The sequence below is a fragment of the Pongo abelii genome, chromosome 17 (genome assembly GCF_028885655.2).
Source record: "Pongo abelii isolate AG06213 chromosome 17, NHGRI_mPonAbe1-v2.0_pri, whole genome shotgun sequence".
In the NCBI taxonomy this organism is placed as follows: domain Eukaryota; kingdom Metazoa; phylum Chordata; class Mammalia; order Primates; family Hominidae; genus Pongo; species Pongo abelii.
Window position 1 is genome coordinate 22,289,008 of NC_072002.2, and position 12,237 is coordinate 22,301,244.

The 12,237-nt window shown below is 41.8% G+C and overlaps 1 protein-coding gene across 10 annotated transcripts in view; it reads left to right on the forward strand.

The window, feature by feature from the left end:
• Positions 1–12,237, forward strand: part of SPIRE1 (spire type actin nucleation factor 1) — a 209,655-nt gene that overhangs the window by 102,828 nt on the left and 94,590 nt on the right. For all 10 annotated transcript variants that reach the window (XM_063716827.1, XM_002828012.6, XM_063716826.1 and 7 more), the window contains one exon: positions 8,449–8,679. In XM_063716827.1, the coding sequence (XP_063572897.1) occupies positions 8,449–8,679 (231 nt within the window). The remainder of the gene's footprint in view (positions 1–8,448; positions 8,680–12,237) is intronic.

Sequence of the window (12,237 nt, forward strand, 5' to 3'; positions counted from 1 at the left end):
CTTTGAATTTCTGGGGTATCAGTTCTTTTTTTTTTTTTTTTTTTTTTTTGAGACAGAGTCTTGCTCTGTTGCCCAGGCTGGAGTGCAGTGGTGCAATCTCAGCTCATTGCAACCTCCACCTCCCAGGTTTAAGCAATTCTGTGCCTCAGCCTCCCAAGTAGCTAGGATTACAGACGCGTGCCACCATGCCCAGCTAATTTTTGTATTTTTAGTAGAGACGGGGTTTCACCATCTTGGCTAGGTTGGTCTTGAACTCCTGACCTTGTGGTCCACCCACCTCGGCCTCCCAAAGTGCTAGGATTACAGGCATGAGCCACCGCGCCCAGCTGGTATCAGTTCTATTGTCTCCTTTTACATCTTAGATTTTATTTATTCAGATCTTTTGTCTTTTTTTCACAGTCTGGCTAAAGGTTTGTCAATTTTATTTGTCTTTTCAAAAAATCAGCTTTTTGTTTTGTTGATCTTTTGTATTGTGTTGTGTCACTTTTATTTATTTCTGTTCTGATTTTTATTCTTTACCTTTACTAATTTGGAGTTTTCTAGTTTTCTAGAAACTAGTTTTCTAGTTCTTTAGGATGAATTTTTAGGTTATTTGAAGTTTTTTTTGTTTGTTTTTTGTTTTTTTGTTTTTTTTTTTTAATGTGGGTGCTTATACACTTCCCTCTTAGTACTGCTTTTGCTGTATCTCATAGGTTTTAGTATGTTGTATTTCCATTATCATTTGTTTCAAGAAATTTTTCACTTCTATTTAATTTCTTTGTTGACCCACTGGTCATTCAGGAACACATTGTTTACTTTTCATGTGTTTATGTAGTTTCCAATGTTCCTCTTGTTATTCATTTCTAATTTTTTTCCATCGTGGTCAGATAAAATGCTTGTTTTTTTTTTTTTTTTTTTTTTTTTTTGAATGTTTTAAGACTTGTTTTGTGACAAAACATATGGCCTATCCTGGAGAATGTTTCATGAACTAAGGAAAAGAATGTGTATTCTGTAGCCATTGAATGAAATGTTCTGTAAATATCTACTAGGTCTATTTGGTCTACAGTGCAGATTAAGTCCAATGTTTCTTTGTTGATTTTCTGTCTTTTTTTTTTTTTTTGAGATGGAGTCTTGCTCTGTTGCCCAGGCTGGAATGCAGTGGCACGATCTTAGCTCACTGCAACCTTCACCTCCCAGATTCAAGTGATTCTCCTGCCTCAGCCTCCTGAGTAGCTGGGATTACAGACGCCTACCACCACACCCAGCTAATTTTTGTATTTTTAGTAGAGATGGGGTTTTGCCATGTTGGCCAGGCTGGTCTCAAACTCCTGACCTCAAGCGATCCACCCACCTTGGCCTCCCAAAGTGCTGGGATTACAGGTGTAAGCCATGGCCCCCAGCCTCTTTGTTGATTTTCTGTCTAGAAGATCTGTTCTCCCAAACAGACAAGAGTCTCTCTCTCTCTCTCTGCTGAGTCACCTGGAGCTGGGGGTGAGGTGACACAAGCACCCCTCTAGCCGCCGCCACTGGGACTGCACGTGGGTCAGACTTGAAGCCAGCACTGCACTGGGTCTTGCCCAAGTCCCCACTGTAACCACTACCTGGCTACTGCCTATATTTGCCCAAGGCACTATGGCTCTACACTCAGCAGGTTGCAAAGCCAGCCAGGCCTTTGTCCTTCCCTTCAGGGCAGCAAGTTCCCCCAGGCCCCGGGTAGGTCTAGAGATGCTGTCTGGTCACTAGGGACTGGAGTCAGAGACCTTAGAAATCTGCCTCCTGTTCTGCCTGGTATTCTGTTCTACTGTGGTTGAGCTAGCACTCAAACCATGGGACACAGTCCTTCCCACTCTTCCCTCGCCTCTTCCACAGGCAGAGGAGCCTCACCCCATGGCCACCACCACAGGCCCATGGGGAGTACTGCCAGGCTACTGCCGATGTTCATTGAGGGCCTAAGGCCTTTTCAGTCAGTTTTTAGTGAATGCTGCCAGGCCTTGGGACTCACCCTTCAGGGCAGTGGGCTCCCCTCTAGCCCAGTGCAGATCCGGAAATGCTGTCCTAGAGCCAAGTCCTCTTATTTGGAGCCCCAAGAGCCCACTTGGTGCTCTACCCCACTGTGGCCAAGCTGGTTCCTAAATTGCAAGATAAAGCCCCTTTTACTTCTCCCTCTGTTTTACTCAAGCACAAGAAGTCTTTCACCTTAGCCACTGCAGCTGGGAAGGGGCTGGGTCTCACCTGAAGCCAACTCATCCTGTAGTCTAACCCAAGGTCCATGGCATACTACCTGGGTATTGCTGCTGATTATTTAGGGCCCAGGGACTCATTAGTCAGCAGGTGATGAATCCTGCCAAGACTGGTTCCTTATGTTCTAGGCAGCAGGTTCCTTTCTGCCCCAGGGTGTACCTAGAAATCCATTAGCTAGGGCCTGGAATGGGGGTCTCATGACTGCCTGATGTTCTTGTAGCAGGAAGAGCCGCAGACAAAACCCCTCAGACACCGAGTTAAAGAAGGAAGGGGTTTATTTGGCCGGGAGCATCGGCAAGACTCCTGTCTCGAGAGCTCCTGGAGTGAGCAATTCCTGTCCCTTTTCAGGGCTCACAACTCTAAGGGGGTCCGCGTGAGAGGGTCGTGATCGATTGAGCAAGCAGGGCGTAGGTGACTTGGGGGTTGCATACACTGGTAATTAGAACGGAACAGAATAGGACAGAGATCTTCGCAGTGCTTTTTTTATGCAAATAACCAATTAGGCAAGGGGTTGATCTTTTAACTACCAGGCCTAGGGTGTGGTGCCGGGCTGTCTGCTTGTGGATTTCATTTCTGCCTTTTAGTTTTTACTTCTTCTTTCTTTGGAGGCAGAAATTGGGCATAAGACAATACGAGGGGTGGTCTCCTCCCTTATTCTGTCTTACTGTGGCTGAAGCTAGTATCCCATATGCAAGACATAGTCCTCTTTTTCCTCTCCTCTCTTCAAGTGGAAAAAAGGGGTCTCTTTAGGAGCTGCAGACTGTGCTGCCTGGCGTTGGGAGAAGGATAGTGCAAGTACTCTTTTAGCCATCCTGGCTGGTGTCTCAGTAGGTCATGTACCCCACAAGTCCACTGGCTCTGAGCCCAGCTCAGCACCAGGACTTGCCAGGAGTTGCAGTCCTTGTGGCTTAGAGTGCCTTTCAAGTTCATTTAGAGCCCCAGAGCACTTAAGTTCGCAGTGGTAAGGTTTGCCAAACTCAAGTTCCCACTACTGGGGTAGGCATTTAGGCGATTCCTCTCTGGCTAGGGCTGGTCTTAATGTTCCGTCTGTGAGTGGGCATTGGCCTCAGCCCGATTTACTTTCCCCTGTGACAGGACAGCACTGAATGTGGTGCAAAGTCTCACAATTGCTGTGCTTTTCTTTTCCCAAGCACACAGATTCTCTCTCTGCGGCCCATGGCCGCTGCCAGGAGGTGGGGGAGGGGTGGCATCAGCAATTCAAGACTGTGTTTGCTACCCTCTTTGGTGCCTCTTTCAGTGATCGGAAGTTAAAACCTGGTACTGATTTCTGGTTCTTACGAAGGTGCCATTTTTGTGGTAGTTGTTAAATTTGGTGTTCCTGCAGGGCTGATGATCAATAAAACCGTCTATTCAGTCACCTTGCTCCACCCCTCTCCCAACCCAGATTTTTTTTTTTTTTTTTCCTGAGACAGAGTCTCACTCTATCACCTAGACTGGAGTGCAGTGGCGTGATGTCGGCTCACTGCAAGCTCTGCCTCCTGCCATGCCATTCTCCCGCCTCAGTCTCCTGAGTAGCTGGGACTACAGGCGCCTGTCGCCACGCCCGGCTAATTTTGTTTTTGTATTTTTAGTAGACACGGGGTTATCCATGTTAGCCAGGATAGTCTCAATCTCCCGACCTCGTGATCTGCCCACCTCGGCCTCGCAAAGTGCTGGGATTACAGGCGTGAGCCACCGTGCCCGGCCACAACCCAGACTTCTAAGAATACAATTCTATACGTTTTTGAAAAGATTTCTACTAAATATTTTATTTTATATATACAAAAAGGAACTCAGAAGTAGATGTATTACTGTTATAAAGCAACTTGCCAATTTAATTATGAGATATTTATTTAGCATCTGCTATGAACCAAGTGCTGTATAACATACAGCATTTTGTTCACAATGGTAAACAAAATAGACAAGATCCAAAGCATTATGGACCTTACATTTTAGTGGAGAAAGTAGACAATAAACAAACATTATGGTTTGAGGTGCTTATCACTTATTCACATGCAAGTATTAAGTAGATCATATGATATATTGCCTGCATCCCAGAGACAAACTGTAGATTAGTAATATAAGTTAAGGAAATATCGGAATTCATATTGTATTTATAGCATTGGCTATGTATAAGAGCACTTTGCAAGAGATTTTGGAAGAAAGTAGAGTGCATGAGCTCTGAGGAACTCCATCGATTAAACAGTTGCAGGAGGAAGGATCTGTAGACAGATTGAGAAGTAGTTGCTAAGAGAAAATCTAGAATCCAGAGTGTTTAGAATGGAAGAAATGAGTCACTTGTGTTGGATGCTATTAAGCAGTCATTTAGGATGAGGATGGGTTAAACTTTGTATATAGAGATTGTTTGTGACTTTAGTATTTGTGTTTCAGTGGTTTCAAAAGGAAAGACGTTAGATGGGAATGAATTAAACAGTGACTGGAAGGAGGGAAAGGAGAGATGGGCTCATTACAGATAGTGGCTTATGTCTGTAATCCTAGCACTTTGGGAGACCAAGGCAGGAGGATTGCTCGAGCCCAGGGGTTCAAAACCAGCCTGAGCAACATAGCTAGACCTCATCTCTGCAGAAAATTTAAAAATTAGCCAGGTGTCACCATACACCTGTAGTCCCAGCTACTCAGGAGGCAGAGGCTGCAGTGAGCCACGATTGCACCATTGCACTCTAGCCTGGGTGATAGAGTGAGATCCTGTCTCTCTAGGAAAAAAAAAAAAAAGAAATAATAACTCTTGAGAAAAACAAGTACTGCATAAACTGCTGCCTTACCGTCATGACTCTATACAAACGAATACCTGAGATTTTTTCTCTTTTCATCTTCATCTTCCAGGCCTTCTGCAGCCTCATAGCCCTCGTCATTGCTACCATTGGCATTGCTACCGCCCTTTCGGGAGGTTTGCTTGTAAAGGGAACACAGAAATGGGATTGCACTGGAGGGTATGAGGGGTTAGGAGAGTGGGGCTGACCTTTAAACAGGAATAGAAGACCTACTCCTCCACTGTGAAAGGAAGGAAGGGCAAATAAGTATAGATTCCTATCAGTTTGTACATTCGAAAGTGGGAAAATGATTGTTTTATTTGGAGCTGAGCCCTAGAGAGGCAGGAAAGAGTGTTGGATTAAAGAGAAAGATGATACAAAATGACTTCTTGAAGAAGAATGGATTAGCTCCTGTAGGCAAGGTAATTGAGCAGAGAAGAGCAAGCTTGCTGAGTGATTCTTGGGTCTTTGCTATGGTTGGAAGCCATCGCTGGTGTTGGTATTTGCAATGGTTTTGTGATTTTTCTCCCCCCAGCTCTAGAGGGAGGGATAGGGTTATATAACAGGGTTTTTCCCACCTCCCTAGGAAGAAGGATAGGGTTGGTTGGGCACGGTAGCTCACACCTGTAATCCCAGCACTCCGGGAGGCTGAGGCGGGCGGATCACGAGGTCAGGAAATCGAGACCGTCCTGACCAACATGGCGAAACCCCGACTCTACTAAAATACAAAAAAGTACCCCGGCATGGTGGTGCACACCTGTACTCCCAGCTACTCAAGAGGCTGAGGCAGGGGAATCGCTTGAATCCGGGAGGTGGAGATTGCAGTGAGCCGAGATCGCGCCACTCTACTCCAGCCTGGCGGCAGAGCGAGACTGTCTCAAAAAAAAAAAAACAAAAAACAACAACAACAAAAACAAATAGAAAGCAAAACAAAAAAAGAAGGGGAGGGTTATATAGATGGTTAGAGTCATCCAATCATGTAAAACTCAGTTAATTGTGATTTCTCACTGGGAATAATTGCAACAAGACCTTCTCAGCCTTAAAAATATATATACTGAATGTAATCTAACTTTTTTATTTCTGAGGCTTTCATTATATTAGTAGGGACGCTCTGATAGTTAAAGTGACTGCCCTACGTTCAGTTTAACAAGTTTTTTTCTAATGCACACCACAGTGTTAGGCTCTGTCGTCTTTGAAAGTTAAAATCCTTGCGCTAAGCAGCACCTGCCTGTGGTGAGAATGGTACATGCTGTGAGAGCAATGTGTACCCTGTGCCAGGGAAGCACTGAAATGGTACCTTCTCCTGAACAGGCTGGTGGACAAAGTGGGGGTTGTCCTGGGACACTGCCAGGAGGGATAACTAAAGTAGTCAGTTGCCTCGGAACTTAGAAGATCCATTGTTTAAATTCATTTTTATAATAGAAAATAGTGCGTGGTGGCTCATTCCTGTAATCCTAGCACTTTGAGAGGCCGAGGCAGGCCCATTGCCTAAGTTCAGGAGTTTGAGACCAGCTTGGACAACATGGTGAAACCCTGTCTCTAAAAAATTCCAAAAAAATTAGCCAGGCCTGGTGGTGTATACCTGTTTTCCCAGCTACTAGGGAGGCTAAGGTGGGAGGATCATCTCAGCCCAAGGAGGTTGAAGCTGCAGTGAGCCATAATTGTACCACTGCATTCCAGCCCGGGTGACAGAGTGAGACCTTGTCTCAAAAGAAGAAAAAAAAAAAAAAAGAAAGAAAAGAATGGCTACAGTGCCAGGTCAGACCATAAATCCAGTGAAAATATTACGTATTTTCAGTAAGAAATATTTTAAAACAGTATTGTTTAAAAACTTAGAAGTTAAGAATTTTTAAGTATGATATTCATTTTGAATGCTAGTGTTGAGAAAATATTATTTCATTGGTAAAGTAGATTTCAGATTTTGTAGAGAATTTTTGAATTTTTGTAGAGAATTTTGAGTGAGTGCTTTTAAGAGCTACATCAGTGACTCTCTTGTGTTTAACTCATGTTAGAAACTTCTGACTTTCTTTTTTTATTTGTGGTGCACTTTTTAAAAAATGCTGTATTACCAGCTATAAATGAAATAATGAAAATGAAAGATTTTATTAATTTTGGGAGTAACTGATAAACATTGGAAAAGAGTGGGCTAAAGGAAGGAGAGGGCAGTGAGAATATTATTGAGTCCCTGTAATAAGTCAGATATTGTACCAGGTACTTCCATGCATAGTGAATGCATAGTCTTAACAGAATCTTATTAAATGGAGGTATCATTGACATCCCCATTTAACGGATGAGAAAAGTCATCACTAAAATGATTTGTCCTGAGGCAGCTGGCTAGTGGTAAAAGTCAGGATTTAACTTTAATTCTTTGGCTTCATTGCCTGTTTGTTGTTGTTTGTTTGTTTGTTTGAGATAGAGTTTTGCTCGGTCACCCAGGCTGAAGTGCAGTGGCGCAATGTCAGCTCACTGTAACCTCCGCTTCCCTGGTTCAAGCGATTCTTCTGCCTCAGCCTTCCAAGAAACTGGGATTACCAGCACACGCCACCACGCCCAGCTCATTTTTGTATTTTTAGTAGAGACAGGGTTTCGCCATGTTGGCCAGGCTGATCTTGAACTCCTGACCTCAAGTGATCTGCCCGCCTCAGCCTCCCAAAGTGCTGGGATTACAGGCATGAGCCACTGCGCTGGCTGCCAGTGTTCTTTAGAGAGAGAGAGAAAGAGAGACAGAGAAAGAGAGAGAGAGAACAATAAAATTAAAAGGTTTTATATGTGATTTTTTTTTTTTATATAGCAGAAAGGCAGTATTGAGAAATAAAGTGGGATGTCCTGTGTTGGCCAAAGTCTGGAGCAGTTGTCAAGGTGGTGTGCAACAGTGGTGTATCTACTGTTCATAAATGAGGTTCATTTGCCCGGCAGTAATATTGATGGAGGTGTGTGGTAGGGAGGGTTATCTGTGGGCTGCCTTGAAAATTCAGGGTTTGCAAAAGGTCTCTCATTTGTTTGCATCATCTGAGAGAGATGTGTTTTCAGTGATTGAATGGAACTAGAGAAGTGTGTATACATGGATATGAATAGATTTTTGTTGTTGTTTAGGCTTAAGTTAATTGCTACCCATAACTGAGTTTTCAGTCTTTCAGATACTTGGGATGTCTGTGAATCTCTAATTAGATAAACATTGGCATGAGAGTTCTGAGAGGATATATTCTTTGATAACTATATCTGTTCTCAGAAATACCTTTTGGAAATGTGGAAAATCAACTTGGTTAATATTTTATATATGAATGGCAAATATAGATTTTAACACAAAGTATAAATCTAAGAGAATATAAAAAGGGTTTGTGTATGTGTTGTATGTTGGTTTGAGGGAAAAAAATCATACTAAACATTTTATGCCTCACAATTAGTCCTAGAAAGCTCTTCAGTCATCTCCATTAACCACTTTTTTAAATGTTCTTAGGTCATTGAATCTTTGGGAATTATTATTTATAAAGCACTGGACTATGGTTTGAAGGAGAATGAAGAAAGGGAATTAAGCCCTCCCCTAGAGCAGCTCATCGACCACATGGCCAACACGGTAGAAGCTGACGGTAGCAATGATGAGGGCTATGAGGCTGCAGAAGAAGGCCTGGAAGATGAAGACGAAAAGAGAAAAATCTCAGCTATTCGGTCATATAGAGATGTCATGAAGGTAAGGCAACGTTTTATGCAGTGCTTGTTTTTTTCAAAAGTTGTTATTTCTTCTTCTTTTTTTTTCCCCCCCTGGAGAGATGGTCTCACTCTGTCGCCCAGGCTAGAGTGCAGTGGTGTGATCATGGCTCACTGCAGCCTCTGCCTCACGAGTAGCTGGGACTACAGGTGTATGCCACCACACCTGGCTAATTTTTAAATTTTTTGCAGAGATGGGGTCTTGCTATGTTGCTCAGCTGGTTTTGAACCCCTGGGCTTAAGTGATCCTCCTGCCTTGGCCTCCCAGAGTGCTGGGATTACAGAAATGAGCCACTGTGTCCAGCCTGTTATTTTAAAAAAATTGAATGGTTGACACATATCTACATTTATTTAAAAATAAAAAAGAGGCTGGGCGCGGTGGCTTACACCTGTAATCCCAGCACTTTGGGAGGCCGAGGCAGGCAGATCACGAGGTCAGGAGATGGAGACCATCCTGGCTAACATGGTCAAACCCTGTCTCTACTAAAAAAACAAAAAATTAGCTGGGCGTGGTAGCGGGCGCCTGTAGTCCCAGCTGCTTGGGAGGCTAGGCAGGAGAATAGGAGAATGGTGTGAACCTGGGAGGCAGAGCTTGCAGTGAGCCGAGATCGCGCCACTGCACTGCAGCCTGGACAACAGAGCGAGACTCTGTCTCAATAATAATAATACTACTACTAATAATAAAGAATGGTGATTCAGCATTTAATAATAGTTCCCAGATTTGTCAGCAGCCTGAACATGGACATTTATGATTGAATCATAACTCAAGAAACCGCTTTTAGATATTATATTCCCCTTATTACATATCATGTATCAGCTTGACTGGGCATTATGTCTTAAGTTGACCTCTGTATTTCCTTTTTCTAGAGTAAATAACAACTGTGATCCACTTACTTACATGAAGATTTTGCATCTCAAGTATCACAGCTGATTGTTTTAGGTTTTCTTGACCTGCTTAGTGGTATTTATATGTAATGAAGCAAGTTTGGTCGGTTATACTGAATTTTTCTCTTTTAAATTTTGCTATGTACTTGAAGGTCATAATTTCTACCATGCCAAATGTACAGAGATTAACATCAAACAGATTTGTCAAATTAGCCATAAAAGCATTCTGTTTTCAGTTACTTATATATGATATTTACTAGGTTTTATAAGCAGTGTCAATGGTGTATCTCTTATTTTCCAACTTTTAATAAAGTGTTTCAGAGACAGGAATACAGAGGCACTGTGACAATGGTAGTTTTCAGGTGTGCTGAGTGCCCCTGTTCCTTAGGCCTCCTTAGATGGTACAACTCTCAAGGACTCTGGAAAGAACTATACAAGTTATTATTCTTATGAAATTCAGATATATTCTTTAGTTCTTTTAAGATGTGTAGTGCTTCTCATTTTAAATCAACAGGCTATACACATAAAATACATATATATAAATACACAAACAAATAGAAATTTGATGTGTTTTATTTATTTTATGTTTTCTAGATGTAAGGTTTGTTTTTTAAAAACATGTAAACACACTTAAAGGCCAGTTAAACTTTCTGCAGACCACAAATGACCAGCTTGTTCTGTGGAAGACCATTGATAAATAGTGATTGAAAAAATGAAGAGTAAAAAGGTTTTACATTAAGAAGCAAAACCACTCATACATCTGAAAGTGAGCTAACAGTATTTTGGTGGTGTGAGTATTGGGGGAAGTATGCATAAGGAGTGGTGAAAGAGGAAAGGAACACCCACCTAACCAACTAGATCCATAAAATCAACCCTGGCACCAGTAATGTAACATGTCATAGCCAGATTGCTGTCTTAAACTCATCTGGAAGATGAGATCCAGAGAGTAATTGGAATTTTAAAATTCTTATTCAATGACATTAAATATCTTAACTTATAAAAAAAATTGGACATTTAGAAGTTTGAATGGATACCTTTTATTTTTTTATTTGAGCTACTGTGGTTCCCTAACTTATTGCTATCATTATATGAAAAATGAATAGTTAAAAGGGTGCTTACGAAGACAGGTTTTTGGCTGGGCATAGTGGCTCACACCTGTAATCCACCACTTTGGGAGACCCAGGTGGGAGGATCACTTGAGCTCAGGAGTTTGAGACCAGCCTGGGCTACATAGTGAGACCTTGTCTCTATTTAAAAGAAAAAAAAAAAGGCTGGGCACGATAGCTGATGCCTGTAATCCCAGCATTTTGGGAGGCCAAGGCAGGTGGATCACTTGAGGCCAAGAGTGCAAGACTAGCTGGCCAACATGGAGAAACCCTGTCTCTACTAAAAAAAAAAATACAAAATTAATCAGGTGTGGTAGTGCATACCTGTAGTCCCAGCTAGTCAGGAGGCTGAGGCATGAGAATCTCTTGAACCTGGGAGGTGGAGGTTGCATTGAGCTGAGAGCGCACCACTGCACTCCAGCCTGGGTGACAGAGTGAGACTGTCTCAAAAAAAGAAAAAAACAAAAAAAGAAAGAAAGAAAAGAAAAATTTTTAAGGTTTTATAGATTGAAGGAAAACTGAAGACTAACAATTCTATTAGAAATTTTATTGGAGAATATCACAACCTCACCTGTTGTTTCTTGGTTTCCATGCTAATCAAAACTGACCCATAAAATTCTCCACATCTGTGACTGTTCTGAATGTTCCATGTAGCTGAATGAGAAGAAAAATAATTGCTGAAACATTTTACAAGTAAATGGAAATTTTAAAATATTATAAAACCCATGATTCCTCATCATATAGTGCAGATATGAGTTTGTGGTTTGGTTAGCAGGTTGAAAACCTCAATTCATAAATTGACTCATTGTTTACTTTGTTGGAAGAGAAGACAAGAATTATCTGAAGAGTTGTAACTGCTTTCTCCTTGTTTGAAGTAGAAATGTGAAACTAAGTTTGATTAATACAAATATAGGATGTTTAAGAACTTGAAACAATTTGTTTTCAGTTCTTAGCAAGGAAGACGCTCTTTAATGTGTAACTTTTGTCCTGGATAGTCTTTTATTCCAACTAATCTATTAATTTGTTATGTTTTAATATGGTACATTGTAGTTGAAAAGTGCCTTTATATCCCCCTTCTGTTACTGGAGCCTTAGGATAACACTGTGAGGTAGATTGGGCAGGCATTCCAATACCCATTTCACAAAGTAAGTCAGTGGGAGAGTAATGTTAGAAGACAGAGTGGAATGCTATCTTCAAAGTTCTAACATTAAATCTAGAATTATTTATCCAGTATAATGTCTCAGCAATAAAGGTAAAATATCAGCCAGGCATGGTGGATCACTTGAGCCCAGGAGGTTGAGGCTGCAGTGGGCAGTAATGGTGCCATTGCACTCAAGCCTGGGTGACACAGTGAGACCTTTTTTTGTTTTGTTTCTTAAAAAAAAGGTAAAATATCTTTTCTGACAAACACAGAAAATTTGTCACCAGCAGACTTTGACTAAAGGCAATACTAAAGAGTATACATCAGGCAGAAGGCAGTCCATGTCTGGTAGAAACTAGGAGATGCAGAAGATTTGAAGAGCAAAGAAAAATAAACATGGGCCGGACAT